Source organism: Balearica regulorum, chromosome 14 (genome assembly GCF_011004875.1).
Source record: "Balearica regulorum gibbericeps isolate bBalReg1 chromosome 14, bBalReg1.pri, whole genome shotgun sequence".
In the NCBI taxonomy this organism is placed as follows: domain Eukaryota; kingdom Metazoa; phylum Chordata; class Aves; order Gruiformes; family Gruidae; genus Balearica; species Balearica regulorum.
In genome coordinates, this window is record NC_046197.1 from 8,156,550 (window position 1) to 8,183,048 (window position 26,499).

The window sequence follows — 26,499 nt, forward strand, 5'->3', positions numbered from 1 at the left end:
CTGTGGATAGACAAATCCTTTGAAGTCCCTTTAACCCTACATGACTTTCAGTGATTTCTTTGACACCTTGAGCTGTTCTTCAGTTGGACTGATGGTCATTTCGAAGATGCATTGCAGTAGGTTCAAAAAACTGGAAGAAAAGTTGAGAGAAGTTTCAGCTATGGATTGTTAACAATGAAGTTAACCAACAAAACAGTCTGACTTCTGTCTCAGCAGACTTAAAATAGAACTGTTTTACAAGGGAGAATCCTCTTAGAATTTGATGTTCACTACCTGGATCATCAAAGCTCAATTGTAAGTACATGTGGCAATGACTGTTTTCTCATGAACTTTATTTTTCCAGTGTTCAAACTGAAACACGATGTAACAATACACACTGCAAGCTTTATGAATATTAATATACTGAAGCTAAATACTTTTCCAGTTCTTGTCTCTTTTTCTGTTCTTGTTTCTTCCCACTTGACCCGTGCATCATTAGCATCTCATCTTTTCCTTCAACCTGTTATGTAACTCTTTCTGCCATCATACTATGTTCTCTGCATCCAGATAATATTCAGGACTCAGCACATTTAGCATATTCAGTGACTTTGTACCTTCCTTTGCTCCCAAACAAAAGCTGGCCTCTGCTTGTTTTTCTGCAGTTTATCATCAAAACTTTAACATCATATACTTCTTTGATTCACTCCATCACTCCGTGTTTCATTACATAAAAAACTGTAATATAACATTACACATAAAAATTAAGACAGGTTACTTTAGAAAGATGATGTGTAAGAAGATGCAAGAACAGCATATGCATTGTGAATGATACGGCAAAGGTAGACTAGGTACTTGTATTCTGCTCATTAAAAGGGCACTCTTTGTGCTCTAGATCAAGCAAATTTTAAAATAAACTAAGCATGCAGTTCACCTACCAAAGGTCACTGTCATAAATTAGTATTCAGCTCAAGGATTTAGGAAGATTTAAAACCAAAAGCAAAGCCAAAAAATGCTGTATGACTTTTTTCTCATTTGTCAGCTAGGTTTGTTCTCCTTTCAAGAACTTCTCTATTTGACTAACCTAGACAAATGCGTATTGTTTGTTACTGTATGGAGCTTTTTGTGGCTGGCAGATATTGCTACTGTACTCTACAAAACACATACCATAGAAACATGCCTGTTCCATTTTGCATGTATAAATCATGGGGATGCCACATCTTCAAACCTTCCATCTTAAATTAATTACAAACTGTCCTTATGTAGTGAGGGAGTGAGTCCTCTTAGAGTAATTTTGATGCTTTATTGTTTTCATATTATAAATGGCACAGTGATATTGCTATACTCAAGCATCTGTCAGCATTACAGTTATAAAACCTTCTGAGAGCAAGGTGGGCTTATCACACAAGTATCAGCATTTTCTGTGGTCTAAAAACTGGCTTCTGCTATTTCAACTGGTGTTTCTTTCATACATATGTATTTAAGTGCCTCCTTTTTTCTACTTTTATGTTGTCCTTTTGTTATATTAGGTTCTAACAACATGCTGTCTAGCAAAATGTAGGCAGAGAACTATATTAGCTTCATTTCTATACTTTTACCAATATAATTGTTGTCCTGCAACACTATTGCTACTCCACATTGCAAACCAGTTTACATTGAAATATCTTTTATGTATCAAGTTGCATGGTGGATGACTGTTACTGAATAAGAATATTTTCCTACTTGTTCCATTGGGAGAATAGAATCATTTATTTAAATATTAAGGACAGAAAAAAACATCATCCCCGTCCATGTATAAAAAGCATTCAGCTGAAGCACTTATCTTCAACTTGGAATTTCTTTTTCATTTTTTTTCAGTCAGAGAATTGCTGCTATTTTGCTTACAAATGTAGCAAAAGATTCATTTTACAAAGAAAGTTTGTTATTAAACTTCCTGGTTTGCTGAGCTGGACTTGATACAATATATACGGAAGTACAAATACGGAGTTCAGTCTAAGATACTCTTGCTATCTGCCCAATCCTGGCTGCTCTGAAAAATAATATTCAAGTGTTTAAAGGCATACATTAGAAACACCTTCTTCATTATACAAACTTCCACATCCTAAAATTTCTGTGTAATTAATGTACTCTTAGTTTACATGTCTAGTAAGAGAAACGGTGATTAACCTGGTGTCTTCTAAAAAGAAAATGATTAAATGGAGGGGGAAGAAAAAGGTACTCCAAGGAGCTGTTTGAAAAGTACTCAAGTCCCAAGGTTCTTATAAATATTATCGGATACAATACACAAGACTGACTTCTTCGTTTCTGTAACATATGGCCCATTACTTAAGCCATAAGAAAACTGCTTAGTAGTGCACAGAAATACTACCAAACGGCTTAGATGAGCTCCTCATTTCGCGCAACTCTGTGTCATTACATTAACAAGGCTGCTCATTCTAGCTGATGCTCTGAGTCCAGAACATCAGGTAAAAATATGCTTGCGCTTCCTTCAAAGTCAGAGTCTGCCAGAAGATCATGACATGAGTTGAAAATTACCTTTAATTCCAGTGCTAATAGCCTGCTTTTTACAAGCAGATTCATGAAATGCTTCTTGATTTATACTACATGTACCATCCAAAGACAGTAGGTTGCTGTTCAGTTTAGGAATCTCCACAGTAACAGACTTAGGTGAATGATGTTCTGCACTCCAAACCACACTAATAAAAATCCTAGAAAGGTGCACTACAAGAACTAGTACACAGGAAATTTGGTTATTTCAATGAACTGATTATATTTTTTCCATTTTGTTATTTAAACAAAAGCTAAATGAGCTCCAAAATAAAAGCTAATATACCTGAAATACTGCACAAAATTCACTTTCTAAATGAAATAATTTCTTAACTAATACTGTACTGATATTTAATTTTTTGGGCTCGAGCCTGTGATTGAGTTGAACTGGCCTTGAAGCATACCATGCTTTGCTCACCTAACTTTTGTATCTCCTCTGCTTCAATGGAAAGGCTTACATATTTTTAATATATTTTTAAAGCAAAACCAATCCTGGTTTTCCTTGAAAGTAGCAACTGGCAAAGTGATACAACATATTGAATTAGAAACCTGCCAATGTGTATCACAATCATTATTAGTTATAATTGAGTACAAAAACAGGAAAATGTAATTTATGAAGAGCTTTATCAACACTTTACATAATTGTTTACATTCTTCATCATTCGAAACACCCCAGCTCTCAGTACTGCTCTGTTTTCTAACTCTTGCTGCTCAATTTCTGTCATTCTATAAGGCTACTACAGAACATAATTTCTGAGTTTGTGGGCAGGTTTGTGAGCTTGCAAAAGTGGCATTTTAAAAATATTTATAGTCAGCACTACATCCTAGACTTTAGATGTATTTTAAAAGCCTAGTTCTAATATTACTATTAATATACAAGGTTCAGTGTAAATATTTCATCACTACCAAGGGAAATGTCAACTGTGTTCCAAATATTTCTAGATCCAAAATGTGAATGGGTGAATGAAATCACTGGAGTTATGGCAAGCTACACAAGCTGAGGAACTGGCCTCTAAACAGAAGCTGTAATGATTATACATGAGCTTTTTTGATACTTCCCTTCTCTGATTGAGATAAGTAATTTGCACACATAGTCAATATTTTAATAGCAGGATCAGTAACTCTGGCACAAGTGCTAAATTTAGCATTGGGCAGATTTTGAGTGGCCAGGAGTTAGCAGCTGTGACCTCTTGAGAGAGACATCTGCAGAAACATTTGTAAGAGATAGTGCCTCCTATCTTCCTGCCCTCCTGATTTCATATAAGCTGCTTGGCAGCACACTCCATCTTTGAGAGACAGCATTTTCTAGATCATACCAGTAGCAAAAATCAGCAAAATTAGAAGCTAGTAGCCTCTGCTTGAAGAAGAGGCAAGATGCCACCAATCAGCTGGTCAGCACTGTCCTATTACTTTGAACTGCAACATCTCTTGGCTGTCCATGAGATTTCCCTTGGCCTGCTTTACCTCTAATTTAGGAAATAAAGGTACAATCTGCTCACCAATCCTACAAGATTGCCAGCCTCTGTTTTTATTGATGTAGGGACTTTGTGCATTCAGTACTATCTAAATACCATCATTATCTCTCTAGCTGTCCTAAATAAAGCTAAATGTACCAATCATATTGACTGCAATGTACAGTGAGATTCAAAAACTCTATGGCAACAAGGCAAATGAATAGATTTTTTACCAAGGAAACGGGACAACCATTAGCTGTATTTAGGCAAAAGGGAAAAATTAGAGAATTAAAGCATTAAAGACTTTAATGACTGCTTGAAAATTATAAGCTAATCATTGACTGATTATTCTAGACATGCTCAATTTGCAGGGCACACATCTCTTCTGGACATCATGGACATCTAAAGACATGATCACTCTCTGCCTGATTCAAACAAACTTAAGCAAAGAATTTAGCAGCTTTATCTGCATAAACCAGTTCAGCTATATGAAGAAACAGGAAAAGTAAGTGTTAAAATGTATAAAACCAGGGACTCTTGTTTCACAAACTATATACTGCAGTTGTCAATTCCTCTCACTATGGATAAATGTTTAGAATTAATAACAAACTTTTGGGGGGAGACTGTTATCTTATTACCTCACTAAGCAAACCTTGGGAGATATTAAAGTTCTTATCTCTTTCACTGCATCGCTTCAACAGGTAATTCCACCATTCCTTACTGCAGATAGGAAGATTAAGAAATGGAAGATTTAAGATTAGTTTGTTTCCTGAGAATGGCATCATAGGTTGTCTTACACAATGTGTTCTGCTCAGCACAACGTGGCATAGAGATAAGTGTTTACACTTTGCATCTTCAAACAGCCTTTCTGTGTTGTACTGAGTGCACTACCACTAGAAGCCACAGATGATTTTTAGAGAAAGTCATTATCAGTAACTTCTCTCAGAAAGGTCTGATTAACTGCAGTTGCAAGAGTAAATTAACAATTAAAATACTATTAGTCAAGTAAACATATTGCATATTATAAGCAAGTGTTCAGAAATTCTACTACTTACTTCCATAGTGTCTTTTGAAAGATAAACAACCCAGTATACCAGGTTGAATCCTGCAAACGCCACGGGAAAGAGGATCCTAGAATACTGGTCTATTTTACTTGTGCCTCCAATAGGTGGTGGTGGTGCTGGTGGAGGAACACACACTGGTTGACACTGGGATGCACTATTTGATATTATGCTGGCTTCGGGAGACTGATCTGCCTGAGACGTTACGGAGTTTACTCGCTTCTTCAGATTACAATTGGAGTCAGAATGCTGTGGAAGAAAAAAAGAAAAAGGGGGAGGGGAAGGTGATTTTTGGATAGTCTTAGGGTGTGTGATCATTAGGCCTCTCTCCACCTTTCTACTCAACTTTCTGATTTTATTGCTGCTTCTCTGCTATAGAGCAACCTAAGGAAATCCCAAAAATAATGTAAATATACAGAGGTATATTTGTGGCCTAAGCTTTGCTATAAAAACATTAAAAGAATATGTGCTTTCCATATTTGTAACATGGTAATATATGGAAGCTACTAGAGAAAGAAAAAGAAAAAAATGGGGCTAAAAGGAAAAGAAAGTAATGGTGTATCTAAATTACAATATATTGATATGACTGAAGTTTATGTAGATATGAATCAAGTTTAAACAAAATAGCACATATGGGCTAGCTCAAGCGCAGTCTTCACTGTGTGAGCCCATTGATGAGTTTTTTGGTAAACACTCACTGAATGGAGTCTAGGTGTCGCACTGTTGTTAGTTCCCAAACCAGCTGCTGATGAACTAGAAAGCTGCTGTATAAAAGGAAATGGACTAACTTTACAGGTGCTGAAAACATTAATGCTAAATTGTCCTGTAGTTTTTTCCCAGAAGAAATTTCATTTTTAGATATATCTCATGATTCCCACAGCACTTTCATGCATACAACTGAAGACAAGTATTCAACCTGACTGTAATGGGACTATTTTTATTTTCATTTATGGTAAAAAGAAACCAAATTATTCCTATATTTTGTGCAATATTCATAGCCAGGTCCAATTATTCTTCAGAAAGCTGTATGAAAACTCTGAACGATTTAGTCAGGAACATTTAGATTTTACCTCTTAGTTGCTAGGTTGACGTGTATATTCATTATGTACACATTTTATTTGTAGTCAAGTTGCCATTTTTTTACTTTCACAACAGCAGAAGTGATAGACTTCTTCCTTGCAGAAACGGCTTAGGAATGGGATCTACCACAGGCTCTAAGCCTGCTTATAATGAATATTAGTTACACACTTTCACTGTAGTTTCCAATGGGAAGAAATTTTCAAAAATCTTGCTGCTACTGCCACTACCTAGGACTACCATTAGTAGTGTGGATGCATGGCAGTAGCCATAAGATTCATGCGATGGCTGAGAAAATACAGAAGAATGCTAGATTGTCAGGTTGGTTTTTACTATTTTCATATGAAGTACTCAAGTTTTCTGTTAATAGGGAGCAACAGAAATACTTTGGACCCAAACAAGCCAATGTCTAACATAAAACATTTTAGTTGAGCTTGAGTCGAAAGCCTCATCAATAAAGGACTGCAAAACTGCCAGATAATTGTTGAAAAATATAATGCAGCAAAATTGCACAACATATGCAGCTGTTCTTGGGTTTGAAAATGCAGCTTTTTTGGTCAGCAGAACGAGATGACCGAATGACTGAAGTTAATAAGGAAAGTCTTAGACAATGTAAATAACTTAGAATACAACAGCATATATATCTATTGTAAAATGGAATAGTAACATTTGAATGGTTTTAAGGTAGCAAAATTCTGTTAGATATGCAATTTCCAAAGTCAGTCCTTGGGAGTGATTTAGTGACAATCATTCACTTCAATGTAGCCCACTGTCAGCATTTTTGGGATTTATTTTGCAGGATTTCTATGCATGGAAACAGATTTTAGTCAATCAGATAAATGAATGGGTCATTAAAAGGAAAAGAAGCATTTTCTGAACTACATTGCCTCTACTTGTACTTGGGCCACAATTTCTAGATAAAAGACTAGCCTAACACACCTGGTATCTCATGGATGACTTAAAATAGAGTTATAAGAGGAACTTTTTAGTGGTTAGTGTCAGAGTATTGGAACAAGTGACATTGCTACAACATGGTGCCTACTTTTGCTCATGGATGAATGGACTGGTATCCAACTGAAATTAGGGAGAGATGGATTCCTCAAAGCTGATTTTAGTCTAAGTAAAAGGTGGAGAGAACAACATCTTATTTAAAAAAGAAAAAAAAAAGTGCTTTTTCTGTATATATCTGTTTTAACTATTAACTCTTTCTTCCCCTACTTCCCACCAAGACTTCCACCTTGCCATATCCCTCGTTCTTCCACTTTGCCATTAAATGATTAGTATCATGTCTTGAATGGATATTAAATGGTATTCATATTCTGAGGCTGTGCCTATCTGGAACGCAGATGTTTGTTTTTCTATTTTCCAGTAACGCAGCAAGCAACAGACATTTAAATGGAGAATGATCTACAGATGTGTCTCAGAAACAGAAAGAGGGTTATCCACGTCCATTTGCACTAATCATAATAATCCCACTCTATAAACAGACTGACAGAGCCTGGGCTGCTGCTTTCACTGAAGTTGCTATTCTGTTTTGCTCGTATGCCCTGCTTTGAACTGAATTGTACAAGTCATAAGGTAGCTTGTTTTTCGCTTTATTGCAAGATAACTTCACCTTCTGTGGAGAATGAGTGGTTCTTAAGAATGTAAGTGCTAAGGTGAATCTTAGCCCTTTTTATCTGCAATATTCTGGCATAAGGTGGGTCAAATTCTGCTCTGGATATTCACGCATTAATTGGGAGTTATTGTACTGAGGTGATGGCGTTAGTAGGCAGAACAGATGTAGCATATGGTCTGTGGATGATGTTTGGTACTGAACATATTTAGAATGTAGAGGTAGTAAAATCATTCCGATCATCTGAATAGGCACTTGGAAAAGTATTATCCTGATCATTATTTTATTTATAATATTCATTAAATCTTACTCCTATAGAAGGAGGATTATGTCAAAGTGATTTCATCTCAGTTGGAGACAGGAAGATCTGGAGTCAGTGTGTGTCCTCAGAACTTGGGGACCACACTAATCAACTTGATTATGCTCCCACTTTAGTGGGAGCTAGTTTAAGTCCACTTCTATCAATGGAATGATATTAATAACTTCTCATTACCTAAAATAGCCTATTTCAATATTCAGGAAGGACCAGTGCATTTTATTGTCTCAGCAAAGCCAGGTTTTTGTCATGGTCTTTACCTCCTGAGGAGATGGTTTAGAGTTGATATAAATCGTTAAGAGTCCCTGAGTAGTTCTTTACACTGTCTTTAACACCCTCATGTGCCCAGGCAGCAAGTCAGGGTCAAGACTATTTTCTTGTATACCACTATCCAGGATATGGAATTCGAAGTCCAAATTTATCTCAGATGTGTAAGGAAGATGTTTCTCAGTGTGGTAGCTGACTGTAGACCAGACTTGCTGTCCCAGAACCACAAGTCATATTTTTCATTGGAATTCAGCTAAACCAAGGGGAGGAGGCAGCGAGAAGAAACTATATAGTTTCTTATTACAGTAGAGTTCTGAACAACAGCTACAGTAATTTGTCTACTATATTTAGATTTAACTTTCCTTTTGACAAAGATTACCTACAATGACATCATGAAACTTTAGCAAAACAGAGAGAAAATGGGAATGAATAGCCTATTTTGCATAGTTCACACAGCCAGTCACTCAAATAATCAATAGACTGTTTTATGAGTACCAAGAGCAACAAGAAGCAGCCTAAGGCATGGCACACTGTCATAATGAAATAATGAATTTTGTTAGGTTACTGAATCCTGATTCAGAGGACTACTCTTGCTCTCATTTGGAATGTTAGTCCAATTAGACTGGTCACTATGTACGACTACCCAGCGATGCAGAACAGATTGCAAAGTCACTGTTTAATGTGAGATACCATAAAACTGGACTAGACAAAGACTGGTATGTGTATGGGCTGGTAAGGTATAGTCTGGCTTCTATTCAGCTTTTGTAGCTCAGCTATCTGATCACCTAGAAAGCTCACAAAGCAGTCTCATCTTGTCTATAAAGGTGCTGCTCTCTCACAACTCTCATCAATATCACTAGAATTTGGATATGCTCAGAGTATCTTAGGAGGCTCTCAGGAAATTGCTTGGCTTCTAGATTTAAAATACATACATATATAACCTTGGAGTAAACAGAATTCCTTGTCTGCTTTTTCTGATTTTTATATGGATGCTAACTGTGATTTATGAATGCGCTTTGTTCTTATGTTTCTTTTTCTCAAGAGATTTCTGTAATTCGTATTTGTAAAATTCTCTACTGTTCTCTGTTCTTTTATACTGCAAATACATGTTCTCACTGTCAGTTTAGTTTATGATCCAGCAGTAACATAAGTATCTTATGTATGCACTCAGATACTGACTAACTTTTAACAAATTAACATCTGTGTGTCCTCACTTATGTCTCTCTTTCCTGTGGGCAATGCAGTAAAAAGGTTTATGTGAATAAACTCAAAAAGTTTGGACGAAAAATGTGTTTGGTTTTTTTTTTCTATTTAATTTATTGGATTAAGGATATTGAACTTTGACATCACAAAACATACCAAAAAAACCCAGAAACAAAACCAAAAAAAATAGGACCAAACCTCAATGTTTGTACAAGGCAGAATATTAAGTATATAACATTATTTTTTCCCTATCTCATTAGTAGATGCTTTTTGAGTAATTTCAACTATTCATACTGTACACACAAAATTACATGCTAGTGACTTAGCTCCCAATGAGGGAGTGAAGCATAGTTTAGCCCCTACATTCAACAGCGTGATCTGCAAAAACTCTGCTCAGCTACTGAACAACCCATACACAGCGCCTTGCAGCAGGGAAGTCCACCACATTAAGTAAGATCTCTTTTGGGGCATGCACTAAGGTACTTCAATCTTTACAGTTCTGTGCAGTTTAAGTATCCATCTCATGCCAGAGATGCATTATAACCCATAATTTAGACATTTCTTTGCATATCTCATCTGTGGGATCTGATTCAAAAAATGTGTCTTGCAAACATCTATAAACCTTGTTCTGCATGGATAAAAGCTGAATGTAGTTTAGAAGTCATTAATAGTCCTAGCTTTAGGCATCTCTTTCGGAATTCTAAGTTTCCTTTCCTAGAAATATTATGAGAAATAACGTACAAATTTGGTTTTGTGCTAGTTTTGGCTGGGATAGAGTTAATTTTCTTCATAGCAGCCAGCATGGGGCTGTGTTTTGGGTTTGTACTGAAAACAGTGTTGATAACAGAGGGATGTTTTTGTTCCTGCTGAGCAGTGCTTACACAGAGCCAAGACCTTTTCTGCTTCTCACATCACCCCACCAGCAAGTAGGCTGGGGGTGCACAAGGAGTTGGGAGGGGACACAGCCGGGATAGCTGACCCCAGTGACCAAATGGATATTCCATACCCCATGACCTCACACTCAGCAATGAAAGCTGTGGGAAGGAGGAGGAAGGAGGCACATTCAAAGTGATGGCATTTGTCTTCCCAAGTCACTGTTATGTGTGATGGAGCCCTGCTTTCCTGGGGATGGCTGCACACCTGCCTGCTGATGGAAGCGGTGAATTAATTTCTTGTCTTGCTTTACCTCTTAAACTGTCTCTATCTCAACCCACGAGTTTTCTCACTTTTACTCTTCTGTTTCTCTCCCCCCATCCCATCGTGGTGGGAGTGAGCGAGCAGCTGTGTGGGGCTCAGTTGCTGGCTGGGGTTAAACCACAACAGTTGTCTTCGTGCTTTACCCTAGTAAAAGGGTTAAATCACTTTAGGTTAAATTACTCACTTGGAGTATGGGAAAGCCATGTTCAAATTTCTTCTTAACCTTCAGGTAGTGAAATTCACCTCTTGAAATATAGTCTAACCATCAGGTGAAGGTGGTTAGGGGGAGAGGCTGTTGCCTTATTACTTCAAAGCTGTTTTACTTTGCATGGAAAATCTAAAGAGCCATTAGAGGCAGAAAGCATAACTTTGAAAAATATACTGTGTGCCTTGTATTAAATTGCTGTTATATCAAACAGGTAAGCATTAAGGAGAGCAGAGACTGGAACCCTAGTCATTCTCTTTTCAATGTGAATGTACTGTGGTAGAGTCTCTCCCTAACATTTATATATAGCATATCAGAAAAAATCACATAATTAGCACAGAGCCTCTGTCAAAAACATGTGTTTATGTTGAACAGATTTAAATGTTCAAAGTCACATTCCGCTCTTAAACTTATCAGTGTTGGTCCAGAACAATCCCTGTCTCTACATTTACTTTGCTAAATTTCTGTAGCATATAGAAACTACTTCTTTGAGTGTCTGAGACAGAATTACACAAACAGTACTACAGAGGTTTGTTTGGAGTTGTTTTCTATAATTTAACTTACTTTATTTTGTTCTCACTGTCCCCCTGCAAAAAAGGTACTGAGATTAGACTTCAATGTTGAACAAAAAAAGTCTAAACCCAATTCATCTTGAATTTTTCTATTTTGGTATACAATATCAGCTACTTCTAAACCTTCCTGCATTTGCTTTGTCAATCAGACAAATATTTAACTTGGGCAGAACCAAATAATCAGCACCTACTTTCCTTGTTGGGATGACAAAAAGTCAATATAATTGAAAGTTGTTGTTTGGTTTTAATAGTCTACTTGATAATCTGCAATTGTGGAGGAGCAGGAAGGTCTCCCTAATTCAATAGAAAGTGCCACGTTCTCAGTCAAGACTGAGAAACATATAGCTGTTTCTAGGATGATCTCATAAAGAGTCATTGATAATCCAAACAGAAGTGCTCTCTTTACAGTTACACTAGGATACTCATTGAACATACTCAATATATTCTGACGTAATTATAGAAAACTAAATCCTCTATACCGAGGTGACATATGGCTGCTCTGCAGTTGGGCAGGGCTGTTAAGGAGAATGAGAATCCTTTTCTGCCCAAGCCATCTTATTTTGAAACACAGGGAGGACATGGTTACTTGTAGGGAGAAGGAAGCTCTTTCAGCAGTATTTCACTGCTCTGTGCTGTTTTCTGTTAAAACAACAGGTCTTTTAGAACATAACTGTAACCAAGCTACCACCCCGTAACAATCTTTTGCCTTTCACACGTAGTCTCTCATATGGAAAGGTGCCATTTGATCCATGGTGTGTGCTCCCTGACCATCTCGCAGAGCATTACTTCAAATGGTGCACTCCAGAGAATATCACCAATTCCCCTTCCCTTGCAACTTCCAGTATTGGGATATTCCTGGATAAAGGAAGCCATAAGGATGAAACGATATGATTGATATAGACCATACACATTTGAAATGGATTAAAAATCTAAATGCCGTATGTTTTTTCTATATATAATATTTGGTTTTGACACGCTAGAACAAGCTTGGTCAGCATATGAATAAAAACAGGTTTCTGTCAGGGTCCAGATGACTACTCAGCTTGCTGCCATCATATTTTGGAGTGGAACACCCATAGTTTTGTATGTCATGCAGGGATTGCCTGCAGCTGACAAAGACAGCAAGCCAAACTCTGCTCTCAGTTAACTGAGGTAAATAGAGTGGCTTTCCTGGAACCAGAACAGGCATGCTGGGCTGTCACCAGGTAACTGAGCACATAGGTGGACCATTGTCCCACTTACTGAAACCAGTGCAGTCCAATAACTTGAGCAGAGTTTCTCCTACTTTCATTAGTACAGTAGAGCAGAATTTGGTTTTCTGCCATCTTTCTTTTCTGAGTGTACATGGTTTTTAGCTACAATATAAAAACCCATGAGAAAAAGTTCTGTTAATTTGAATAAAGCAAGATTTTAAATAAAATTTACTAGGCTCAAGGGGGAAGGAGGCTTTTTGATAGTGTTTTGAAAGATTTTTGATTTTTTTTTCAGGAAACAGAGTTAATTTGGAATAAAAAAAAAAGTATATTCTGTAAACGTGTTTATCTTGATGAGTTTAGGCCCTCACTCAAGCAGAAAAAGCTTCTAACTGGCTCTTTTGTAACTCCTTTGAACTTTCATTTATACCAGAACTTCCTTACACAAAGCAGGAAAGTGGATTTCCTGTCATACAGAAAGTACTAGTTCAGACATCTTAAGGTTATCTCACCACAACGTTCTTTAGCCACTCTTCTGACAATTTAAGATAACAGATTATTAAAAACATATAGTCTATGTTGTTATTCTTAATGTTGCTATTGGTAGCAAAGTTCCATTGGCAGTTGTACAGCCATGAAATTTTTCAAGTAAGTATATCTCACTTTTTCACTTTTATTTTTACAAGTGGACTCCCTAAAACTAAGTAAACCTTTACAATCTTCAGAAATTTTCTCCATATAAAAATACCATCTGACTTCTATATGTGCAGAAGACAGTAAGCATTTTTGACACACTGTTCACTACTTTTCATCTTATACCTGCCCCTTAATATAGCTACAATTCTGACAACTTTCATGACCTTAAAAATCACAAATAAAATTACTAGCATTTCAAGTGGATGAAAAACTTTACTATCCTACCTAAAAGAGCAAAAAGAAATAAAAAAAAAAATCACAGATTAGAAAGACAAGGTACCAAAGCCTAGAGTATGAGACCAGGGAAAGATTTTAATTATTTTTTTAAAAATCAAATAAAGTAGACCGTTAAAAAACATTTTAATGTGTAAGACATGGATTTTAACAGATTTATTTCCTAGTGAATTAGAAAAAAATCTTGAAGAGAGGCAGAGTAAATGGTGAGAAAAGGCAAAAAGAAGAGCAGGAGAGGTAAAATAAATTATGCAAGGGGTAAAGCATAAGAATTCAGTGTTGTGGCAATCAAAAAAAAGAAAAATCTGGAAGGAAAAGTGATGAAAGAATTTAGAGACAAAATAAAGGAACAAGTTGGTGGGTATGGGGCAACAAAGGGGAAATCAGGACCTCAGAAACAGCTCCTAAATCTACAATAACAAAGAAACTGCATGCTATGCTGTGTGCCTTATTTAAACATAACTGCCTTAAGACCAGTAATGTAGCTATAGAAGTACAAAGCTCAGTAGAGGATGATAATCCTGAGGCAATGGTCATATACTCATGCAATCAACCTGTGCTAACTACACTGTTAGCATTCAAATTAGCTAGTTCAGGTCTGTTTCAGCTGAAATTATATCACTGACTGCAGTACATCCGTCTATGTGACAACATACAAAAGTTCTTTCCCACTTATCTTCACTACATAAAGAAAGAAATGAAAAAAGAAAAAAAAGAAAAAAAGCTTCTTAAAAATCTGTTACCCTGTAATTATTCCTTTGTCCCAGCATGCCTTTCTGGAATGGGTCCTTTTAAATCCAATAGTAAATTTTTCTAGAAGCCATTTTGACTACGTCATCCTTCCTTCAATTGTAAGTACCTGTAATTTTTATGATCTCATTGATTTTGCTTTTTCTATTACTGGAGAGGTGGGGTCTCATAGATAACTGGTCCTGTGAGAAAAAAGTTGTGGACTTACAGGGCTTGAAAATTACTGTCTTAGATAATATGAGATTTGAGCAAGATCAGGACTATAGAATTTTGTGGACACTATGGGCTGTTTTAGAGACTGAGTTTACCTTGGGACCTTGATGTTACAGGATTTACTACTCTTCTAAATCTGTAGGTTGTTAGCTAATTGTAAATAGTTTTCTTGAGGAAATGGTTGCAATGTGCTTCCTATATGTTTATCTTATTCCTAGATGCTTGTTTTCACTTGGAAAAGCTAACAAGTACATATTTACAAAATGAGGAAGGTGTGTCTTCAGTTTGGCTCTGTGCTTTTTTGTGGCTGAAGCTCTTGGTAAGAAACTTGAATTTTTTTTTTTCTTTTATTAATTTATTCAACAGCAATATTGTAGTTTGTGCTTAGCTTGGTCTGCAGTGATACAGAGACCACGTCCACAAGTACTAGAGGAGCCACAATCATAAGGAGTATGTTCTAGTATGTCTGGGCGTATGCAGAGGGTTATTTTTTGAAACAGTTGCCTTCTAGAAATTTGGGCGGGCAGGGGGTGGCAGAGGCTTTGTAGCATTTGCTGTGAATTCACCAGCAGTAGCACATACAGAGTAGGCCAGACTGGTTTCGTATCATGCACCATGGACTTCAGTGAAGAAAAAAAAAAAGTAGATTTTTTTTTTCCTTCTTTGAAACCTCCCTAGGATAAACTCAAACTTGAATAAGGAAGTGTGTGTAGGAAAGATCAGAGCTGTTGTTCATTATGTAGCAACTATCAATATTTTCCTCATGCTACACAAAGCCAAATGATCTCTTAACTTTTTTTCTGATAGCTTGCCCTCAAAAGAAAGCCAACAAAAGAATAAAAATGAAGCTTTTACATTTTAAAGCTCTTTCAGTCTTAACAGTATTTTTCTTATTTTACACTATTTTACTGTTGCAATGTTCTGCTCATTCAGTCCAGAGTACTTCTCAGTCAAATATCATGATATTGGGGAGAGGGGAAGTATGTCCTAAATATTGGCAAATGCATGCTCTCTTTTCCTCTCATTGTTTTTTGTAAAGTTTAAATATAATTACAGAAGTCGACTAGTTAAAATAAATGTAGATATGAACATTGCAAATATTGCCAAAACTATATCAGCCTTTCTGCTGTCACTTTAAAATCAGTGCAAGTTTCTGCGAACATTTGCTTCCAAGCTCCTTTTAAATTTTTTGGACTTTCTTTTGTATTTTCTTGATATAACTGTGGTTTAGAAAACAAACAAAAAAGCTGTGGTTCTGAGCTAAAATGTATAAAGATTTGCTTCTTTTTTGCATTTATATATTTAGTGAAATAAAATGCATCATTTTATTATATCTTACAATGTCTTCATTTTTTTTCATTATTAATAAAATTGTACGCAAAATACAATATGGCTTAAAAGCACAGTGTTTCCCAGTTGAAGTGAAGAACATTTGTTGATTAGCTCCAATGAGGACCAGTAGCAAGATGCTGTGGAGCTTTGGTTTCTCTATTATATGGTACTTATCAATTATGAATTTAATGGTTTGAATATACCTAAATGTTATAACTTTAACTGCTGTTTATAAGCAAATGTGGAAAAATGTCTATATGGTGGGTAAGGTGTTGCCCTAATATTCAATAGCTCTTAGAATTACTTCCTTATTCAACTACAGACTCAAAGGTTTTGCAGAAGATCATTCAAATTCTGTTATTCCTCTCAAAATGGGAAATGTGGTGGTACTAAAACTGATTTTGAAAACAGGATGGCTACAGTGATAAATATATTAACATATGTTGTGAGACAGCATTCACTACTTAGCCCGAGATGTAAGAAAGAGTATCTGCTGGCAATTCTGACATACTTTTTTTGATACTAGAAAGCCTTCCTGTCTTTTGCATGTACTAAAATCTATCCTTAATCTTTACATTTATGTTTTTTCCCCAAGCTTCCACCAACACAGATTTTTATGAAAGTAACAGATGCCAAGTTTATGTAAAGGCTAATTCCTCTTCTTCCAGATGACCCACTTATGGTATGTATCAGTGTACTACAGTGAACCCATAATCATCTGGCCAATGCACATGTTCATTCCATTGTACAGTGTCCTACAAATTCTGCAGACTTACTGAGAGAACCACAGCTGCCTAACCACACTGCCTACTGCATTGCTCAAGAGAAGTATTATGGGTAACGGTCTAATGGCTTTCCTTAAATATCTTACCAAATAAACATCTCTCTAGTAAATCATACCTCAAATTTAAATAAGCAGTAGGAATAAATGAAGTCTTTTCATTTTCTGAAATAAGAACAATATCTTTGATAAATAGACAGGATCTGCTTACGTAATCTGTTTCAGGTTAAGATCACTTTAATATTGTTTTGCATTCACTACTTCAGCTGCCTCTTCCTATATGATGCTTATTATCAGAAAAGCAAGCAATTACCGAGACAATCTCGTCCTCTGCCGGTACAGTTGCTGCTGATAGTGCTGCTGCCAGTGCTGCTGCCCTGGCTGCCTTCCTCATTGCTCTCTGAGTCTGAAGATTGGTAAAGTAGTTGACAGCTGCAAACTCAATAAGTGCCGAGAAGACAAAGGCAAAGCACACAGCTATGAACCAATCCATGGCGGTAGCATAGGACACCTTGGGCAAAGAATGGCGTGCACTGATGCTTAAAGTGGTCATTGTTAGAACTGTAGTGATTCCTTGAAAGTAAGAGAAAGAAAATGAGAGCATTAGAATTTTGCTTCAACTCTGCTACTCTTAAATTCATATATATTTAAAAAAACCCAACTCCTCTTTGGTTTTACCTGTCATCCTACGTACCAGCTAACCAACAAGTATTTTGTATTCTTAAGTAATGCGTGTATACTGGCTTCATCATCTAAAAGTTCTGAACAAACTTCCTTAAGACACCGAGCAGACTGAAAGTTAACAACATACTACATAGCGTAGCTTCTTACAATTGTGATAAACATGGGTATAACAAAATTCAGGCTTAAACTATAAAAGACACTCTACTTGAGGGGTTAGTAAGTGGAATCTCTGGCAGAAATTACATACTGTCATTTCCCAACAGTGATCCTCTCTTTCTCCTGTTGTTGCACGAGACAGATCATAGCTTCTAGAACCCTCACTGAATCAATCCAATTCTGCATTGAAATCAGTGGTAGACTATGACTGAAATATTTCTAGTAATAAGAGTTTGGTCCTCTGTGCAGTTTTCTTTAATTACTGGGTACATTCTTTAAGATTCACTAACAGTATCTTGATTTGAAAGCACCCATAGTTACACATATGGCAGGATAGAAAAGCTACTTCTCTAGAGCTGCTTATCTATTTTCACACAACAAATCTGGTCATGTAACTCATGGGCCCCATAGTGTTCTTCACATAAACTCATGAATTTATTCTTTCTGTTTTGGAGTGTACAGTATTAATAATGTAGGAAATACATTTACTTCCCACTGCTGCCCAATACAAGCAAAAAGTGCAAGAGCTAGCGCATTCATTAACATATAAGCCTCTGTGACTCATGTTTACTTAAAATTATGCCTGCTAGAATGTGAAAACTGCAGGTATTTAAAGACAGTAAGGTAGAAAATACCCTCTTCTGCTCTTTTCTGCAGTTGGAAAAGGGTAGGTGGGAAAGTAAAGGATGTTATAATGTCATGTTGTGATGATGAATCAATATGCTACGAATGATGCTCAGTGGAAAGGATGCAGTGTCATTGCATACTGCAGCATCAAGACAGGGTGACTTGATTATTTTCAGAGGTTTTTTTGCAACTCTCTCACATGATGTAGCTTGCCAGCTGTCTGAGGTTAACCATGTCCCAATGTCATTACTTAACACATTTTAATGAAATGCAAATAGGAGATGGTATAAAAATATGTAGGATCTCTACTTCTCCCAAATCTGCCAAACTCATTTTATAATGTGAATACAAGTATGCTGAGATATATTTCAATTTCAAAGGTCCAGAATGAACTTTTCAATATGATGTGTGATTAGATTAGAATCTGTCCATGTGCTAGTTAGTAATAAAGATGATATATTCTGTGTCTGAATAAAAACTTACTGCAGCAGGAATTTAAACTTAGGAATAGGACTCCTATTCTATTACAGATATAGATAAGACTTCTCTCAATGTGGAGTGAATATTGATGAAATACTCTGCACTGTGGAAAACTACTTTATCAAACTGAATGCCAAATTACAGTTGGTAAACTGTGTAACTGATGATTGTTTACCCTCGTCTTTCCACTTTGAACACTTCTTGGTAAGTTTTGCAGAATCTGTTACATAATGCAAATACTGAAATATGTTATTTTTTCTTATTAAAAATGAAACAACAAAGAAACCTAAACACCTTTGCCTGAGACTTTATAAATAAAGTTTAATGGATATTAATTTAAAATTCCCACAGTGACCTGCTAGAAAGGTAGAAGCTGACTACTATCTTTCTGCAAAAGATGAACTTTTTGCCAGGAATAGAAAAGATCAGATAAAGGCACATAAAAATGTGAAACAATAGCCACTGCTATATGGATTCAGAGCATACTTAAAATTAGGCCTCCAATAACCATGTTTCTTGTTCTAAGTAATTTCTGATAATGCCCTGCTTCATAAAACTTCACACATATATATGCATATGCATAGCTATGTACATAGTTCCACATAAAATAAGGAATTTCATAGTAGCAATCTGCTGTTCTTTCCAATGACACAATTACAAAAAAATGCAAGAGTGCCTCTTCAATTATTTCTGTCTCCCATGTTTCACTTGCAGATCTGTAAAGAGTAGGTTCTTATGACCATTAATTTATCTTGGCAAAATGTTCAGAGTATTTATTGTAATATTATCTGCAAAGGATAACTGCCATCCATTTTGGAGGTAGAGTTGCTAAATGAATTTGTTCTGAGAAAGTGGTTTAGGCACACTATTGTTATTTGTCTACTATTAATTTCTTTCCTGTCAAACTTATAGTTTAGAAACTTAGAAGTAAAACTGAAAATTTGTAATTCAAGTATTTGCAATACGATGCAGAAAGGAAGCTTACTTCCTATTTTAAACCTTCTCCATTTTAAACCTTTTCTTTTTTATTGGGGCCTGAAAGTCTTTTTTGTCATAAGGAGTTTGTCCTCTTTTCCTTAGATGCAGGTATTTAGAATCCATGGGATTTTGAATTAGTAAGGACTATAAATTCAGACTGTGTCTGGAAGAAATAAGAATGGAATAAGGATTGAAATACTCTTTTAAAATGCCAACATGACTAATTTTACACAATACTGGGAAAGGTGTTTACTTTACTACTTAAAATATTTTCTGTTTCTAATTCTATATTTGCTCTTCACTATGACATCTAAGAGTTGTTATTCCAGGGTTTGGGGTCTCTCTGTAATTATTACTGAATCAGCTAAAGACTTATTTTCATATTACTTCAAGCATATAGAATCAGCTTCCACTGCCCACTAGGTAGCAAATCTGTTTTACTCAAACTGTGACTGTATAGTCCAGAGATGCAATATAAAGCCAAATCAGGTAGCATTATATTTGCTGTACAAACCTCCTATACATATTTTATGCTTCAATTGTGATAAACATCCTTGAAAAATCTAATGCCTGATATTTTAATATTTTTAAGCACTTACTTAAATCCCAATTGCCAGAAAATAATACTTGTAAGTGCTTAATGATGCCAAACTGCATCCCAACACCCAGTGGGCATTTCAAGAACAAAAAGTGTTGATCATCCTTCAGTGGCACCTGAGGAAGTTGTGTTCACTTAGCATTCCTAAAAGTTTGCAATGCTTTTATGAATACCATTCCATGCAGGTAGGAAATGCCAATTGACCAAAATCAAATTATACAAATTCTGTAGCCTGCTAACTACAATTATAGGCTCATTTTGAATTACGAGACTTGCAACATTTATGCTTAAGGGACATATAGCTGCCTTTTCGTTACTGAAGACAAATCTCACAAAGGGATTTTTTTGTATAGAAATACTGGGTTAAGAGAAAATAGATAGGGTTGCAAAATGTGTATGTATGAGTAGTGGATTCATGAAGTTTTTGACAAGTTTTATTAATTTTGCTTAGTATTTTTATGATTGTTTTTCTAGAAACAACAATTCAGTCAGTGAAAGTTTCCCCTTTAACAATGAGTGCAGTTTCAGAACCTATCACTACTGAACTGAGGGGGGGGGGGGGCAGGGGGGGAGTGTCACATTTAATAGCAGAGCACACACTAAAAATTAAGGAGACAAACCTCACAGCTTTGGGAGTATTAATTAAACCACTGGAAAGAAAAAAGGGCTTTGCCATGCAACACGGACCCACCTTTCACATTGCGACGCCCACCTGTGCTACAGACAGAATTCATCTCACCTAACTTTATCCACCTAAAGTTGTTTAGATAGTTGTTTAGATACCTCTGTAAACAAGGGGAAGAGGGCACTTCAGAATGAGTACCAGATGAGGTACCTTATGTCAAATGAGATTAATTACATCCCATGTGATTTTTTTTTAAACCTTCTACTCAGACTGGTTTCACAAGAGAATAAATCAATAAAAAAATTCCTCTTTAAAAAATGGAAAGGTTGACATTTACTCTGAAATTGTCCCTTCCTGCATACGAAGAAATATTGAGGGGAAGAAACAAACAAGTTTAGCTAACCAAACATTCTGAGTAAAGAATTTTGACCCTCACAGGCAGACTGATTATTATTTGGTTTAATTTTAGTATTTACTTTTGTTCACTGAAACCTACTAGCTGTCTTTTCCAACTCCCATTGGATTACAATAGCTGCTTGATACAATGGATTCAATACAGTGAATGAAATGAATGATAAAAGAACAAAACATGAATACCAGCCACGGTTCTTGCTGGAACAGATTCTTTGTTGATCCAAAACACAACTTGAGACAGGACTACAGTCATGATGCATGGAATGTATGTCTGAATGAGATAGTAGCCTATTTTCCTTTGAAGATGGAAATAGAGCAGCTGAAGTGAATATTCACCTAAAACAAACAAGCAATGAAAGGAATGAATGAATGGTATATGTGATGCTGAGCTGTTCAAAGACCTTAATGCAGCATACCAAAAACTGTTCTGGCTGGAACAGACTCCTTGTTAATCCAGAAAGACACCTGAGAAAGAATGACTGTCATAATGCATGGAGTATATATCTGTATCATGAAGTAGCCCATCTTCCTTTGCAAGTGGAAGTAAACTGTCATGATTACATATTCACCTGTTAAGAGACAAGTATGTCAGCACTATTTTGGCAACATATGAGTAAACATTGGCTTAAACCCAACATACTATGTTCTGAGGAAAGCACTTACAGTGCATAATAAAAATAAGCTGATTAAAAAAAAGTGACCTGATGGAAACAGAAGAGAATAATATTCATTTTATGTATTGTTTATACTGGGGTGGGGAGGCAGGGGGAATTCTTAACTATTGCATGAAAAATGACCATATTGAAAAACTAGCTTTTAAGTGACAATGGTTTGATTCCTTCCAAGGATTTTAGGTTTTAAAATGGCAAAAGATAATTAAACTAATTTGATTCTATATGGAAAAAAACCTGCTGTAATTTATTTTCAGGATGTGTTTTATAAAGTAAATAGTTCCTACATGGCTACATCTTACCTGTGTTAGATTTAATTGTTTCACTAGATACAGTTTGCCCTATGAGGTCATACTGGAGGAGACTGGAAGACTCTTGTGGAACTTCTACTGAATGCAGGGGTCCTTTTTTCCATGTATAAATTATTTCACTTTTTGGATAAGCATCTGAGTTAAAGAGGAAAAAATTGCTATTATTATGTCATTTATAAGCAACTGAAAAAATAAGTAGCATGATCCCTTTCGTGGCTCAAATACCCAAAGAAACATGCATCCTGCTCCAGCAAGTTCCTAACCTCATTAATGACAAAACACAAAAAAATCAACAATAGGAGAATGGTTGAGGTGAGACCTGATGGGCACTAGCTTTTGTTTCTTAATTTGCTATAAAACACATACTTGATTACCGCAGATCAACTAAATATTTTCATTTTGCAAAACTACAAGTAACATAATAAACGTACCACAGATTTTATGACTTGTTGAAGGACTCACTTGGACTATTAAATGTGTAAGAATAATAAAAATAAAGTATGCTTCAACAGTCACTCTTTAGTGAATAAATCCACATGCTTATGAATGGTCTGAGTCTCAGAGGAGAAAGTAAGATTCTAGTATAAAAAATATAATTAAAAAATTCATCTATGTCTTTAAGTAGTGTCCTAGGATCTCACTTCTGATCTTCTCACATATACGTAGACCAAATGCGTTACTATAGAAAAACTGAAAGATACAGAAAAACTTACAGCTTCCAAACTTCAATGGACAAGCATGTCCATCCATAGGGAAGTTCACCAACCGCATAGGACAATCAGCATTAATGGTTAGTCTAGAATACATTATAGTAGATGACAATGAAAAAAAATGGTATGCAGGAACACTGCTGAAAGAATCAAAAATAAAGGTCAACCAAAAGCAGAAGAATAGGCTCTCACCTCATTGTGTAAAGAATAGTTCCATTCTGCATAATTCTGAAAAGTTTGTTAGGAGTTGTCATATTATGAGCAATTGATTTTTTTCCATTTCTAAAAAATGTGTCTGGTGTCCAAATTTTACTGACCATTAAATTGTTCAATCTCAAAATTTCAGTTGGCCCACTAAACTTCAACCTCTCATCAGTCCATGTCTGCCGAAAGAAGACATCCATTGTGTATTCCTATGGAAAATAAATAGGTGGGTGACTTACGTGTGGGGGCCAGCAGTCCCAAGTTGCAGTGTAGACAGTACTCCATGAAAGAACCTAACACACGTCAATGGCATTTCCTTTACTGCTTAAACACTTAATCCTATTACCATTAAGTAGTTACTAAAAAAAAAAAAAAAGTCTATGAAAAAATATCCTATTTTCTTATTATTTAAAAATTAGTTACAAATTAATCAGTGAAGAGATAATTTGATATGAGTAAGGGAAAAAACCCTCATTATCCTCTCAGAGATAATAATTTAATTCAAAGTGACTGAGGTCTAAGGAAATACAAATGTCTAATTTAGTATCCTTTCAAAGTGCAAAAACAAACTATCAATGTTTAATTGTCAGGAACAAAAAGATATGTTCAGTGCCTCTTCTGCAGCTTACTTTGGATATTCACAAAGAAAGGACTGATGTGAGTGAGTCGCATCACAGTAGGATTATGGTGTCAAGTTAATATTCTCAGTTATTTTTCTTAAGGATTCTTAGTAATATTCTCACAAGCCTTCAGAAGAGAGGTCTCTACAGAAGTTGCTTAGGAAATGGAGTTAAACCCTGGCTGGAGGCAAATGTGTAAGGCAGCAAGGTTACGCCTTCTTTTGGATTGACTGATGAAGAAAGGTGGAAAAACTTTTGGTTGTATCTTGGGGCCCACAGTTCCTTGCGTGCAAACTGGACTGCAGGTGAGCGGGTATTGGAGGAAGTGTACAAGGGCAAAAATAGCGATGAAAGTAAATTTCCAGAATGAGAACAGCAATGCCATCCTCACTCCAATGGCTTAACATTTTCCCAGGGCGGCTGCTGTAATTGACAGAGTTCACCCAAGCCCACAGCTACCTGAATTTGGGGGCACCCAGAATGACAAGGGACAGCTGTTTCAGAAATGGCACCATTCCCCAGCAGCTGCTCATTAGGTTGTTGCCTACCACTCAGCCTTCCTGCAAACCTATGTGTTGGGCCACAGGTGTTTACAATCTTCTTAACGAGGTTAAAGAGGCATCTTTAACCTCCCATCAGTGCCCTCACCCGAGGCTAGCCTTGCTCTTTGTGCCGTCTCGGGCCTGGGCCACGGGCTGCTCTGTCTGACTCTGCTGGGGAAATAGCTATATGCAGCTCCAGCCAAACTGCTCTGCCGGGCCCTACAGATTGTCAAGAAGATTAAGCCTCGTAATCCGCTTTAATGACGGTCAACTCAGATGCCACCGTAATGAATCCCGGGAAAGGAGAGCAGGGGCGGCAAGCAGGGCCCTTACCATCTCCACGTCGGACACCGGCCCAAAGCTGGTCACGTAGATGTCCGTTTTGACTTCTGTCACGGCGCCTACGGAACACGGAGACGAGCGGGGAGCGGAGCAGAGCGGGGTCAGGGCTGGCCGGGCGCGGCTCCCCGCGGCGGGGCCCATCGGGGTCGCGGTGTTCGCGCAGCACCGGGGCCGCCCCGCCAGAGCCGGCAGGCTAGGGACTGGAAACCTTTCCCCTTTGCCGCCCGCCTCTGGGTTTCACTGCCTCCATCCTGCAGCGTCCGGGACGGGACCCGCCTCCCCGCGCCCGCTCGTGGGACCTCCGCGAGTCGGAGAGCTCCCGCTCGCCCGCCCGCGCCGAGCCGTGCGCTCTCAGGCTCCCCGAGGGGACAGGAGTTTCCCTCTACCTCCAAATCCCGGCCGGAGCCTATTGTCATAGCCGTCCAACAGCTTGTCGAGGATCCGAGTGATGTTTTCCGAGTAGAGGTCCCCAGCGTCGCCCTGGCCCCCCAGCGCCTCCTCTATGCTGTGAGGAGAGGCGAGTCCCGCCGTCAGTCCCCTCGCCTCAGCCCTCGCGCGGGACTCGCGCCTCCGTCCCCTCGCCTCAGCCCTCCCGCCAAAGTTGCGCCCGTCGAGGAACCAGCCCTCAGGGGAGAACAGAGGAGGGAAGAGGACCCGGCCCCCCCGCCTGCTCCTCCGGGCTGTGGCGGGGCTCGAGGGAGACTTGGGGGTCGGTGGGGATGGAGGGGAGGCTCACCTTACAGCAACGCATAGCCAGGCAATGAGCAGAGCCATGCCTCAGGTATGTGCGAGGACGCTCAGGTGCCCTCAGACCCGTCAACTGGAGCAAGTGTCGGTGCTCATCCTTCCTTCCTTCCCCTCTTGGCCAGGGGCTCCGCCGGGTGAGGATATCGGAGAGTCCGTCTGGCTCACCCCCTTCCTGGTGGTCCTCGGCCGCCCTCTGCTCGGGATGGGGAGGTGGGGGGTGTCTGTGGCCGTGCGCGTCCTTTGGATTCGCCACAGCCGTGCAGCCTCATCTGACTGTTCCAGTGGGGGAATTAGGGTTTGAAGGGACGGTGCTCGGTCGGAGAGCAGTGACAATAATCGAATAAGGCATTAGGGGAGATTAAAAGGAAGAAATCCACTGCTAGTTTTGGCATGGAATTAGCAGGGACCCGTTAGGAAATCTGGAAAAGCACTGGCATCTTGCTGATAGAGATTATGTTAGAAATGGCCTCAGCTTTTATTATGTTTATGGTTCACAGGGAGATTATTATGTGGTTTGTGCATCATTAGAACTTGGGGGGGGGGGGGGGGGAACGACAACACAACAAAAAACCTCCACAACCTGCAGTTTCCTATTTACTGGGGGTTTTTTTGACCTTTCTTAACAGATTTCCTCATGATCAGTCCTTCAGAATTGTACAGAGGGCTTGAATATCTAAACATATTAGATGAACATTAAACAGTAAAACTTGGTTCTGGTTCAGGGTTTTTTGATTTTTTTTTTTTAAATACTAAGCTGTTTTGGAGGGTTACATACACAGATTTCACTCGGACTTTAAACCAGTGCATTACTAGGACTTTTGCTAGAATTGGAGTTCCTTACTTTTAAACCACTGGGATTGTATATCACTACTAATTTTGTCCTGATAAGTACTGACCGGATCATTACTGTCTGCTCCTTCAGTAAGTGTGTTAATGTAGTCAACCCTAAAGGAAAATAAGTTCAGGCTGCTCCAGCTTTTTCTGTGACCTTATTACTTCTTATAAAGCAAATAAATGATGTAGAACCTATGTCATTTAGCTACACTGTAAACAAAGCAATTGGGTCAATTTTCTTTCCTTCTGGTAATACAGAGGAGCAGT

The 26,499-nt window shown here is 37.7% G+C and overlaps 1 protein-coding gene across 1 annotated transcript; it reads right to left on the reverse strand.

Annotated features, from left to right (window-relative positions):
• Positions 1 to 79: 79 nt before the first annotated feature.
• On the reverse strand, positions 80 to 25,425 carry GABRA6 (gamma-aminobutyric acid type A receptor subunit alpha6). Its single transcript, XM_075766339.1, has 11 exons — positions 25,388 to 25,425; positions 25,038 to 25,156; positions 24,643 to 24,710; positions 23,136 to 23,356; positions 22,947 to 23,029; positions 22,225 to 22,368; positions 21,668 to 21,820; positions 21,435 to 21,587; positions 17,003 to 17,262; positions 5,033 to 5,287; positions 80 to 130 (listed from the first exon to the last, which is right to left on the reverse strand). Exons 1-11 carry the CDS (start codon positions 25,423 to 25,425, stop codon positions 80 to 82), a joined length of 1,545 nt encoding a protein of 514 aa, XP_075622454.1.
• Between the last annotated feature and the right edge of the window lie 1,074 nt (positions 25,426 to 26,499).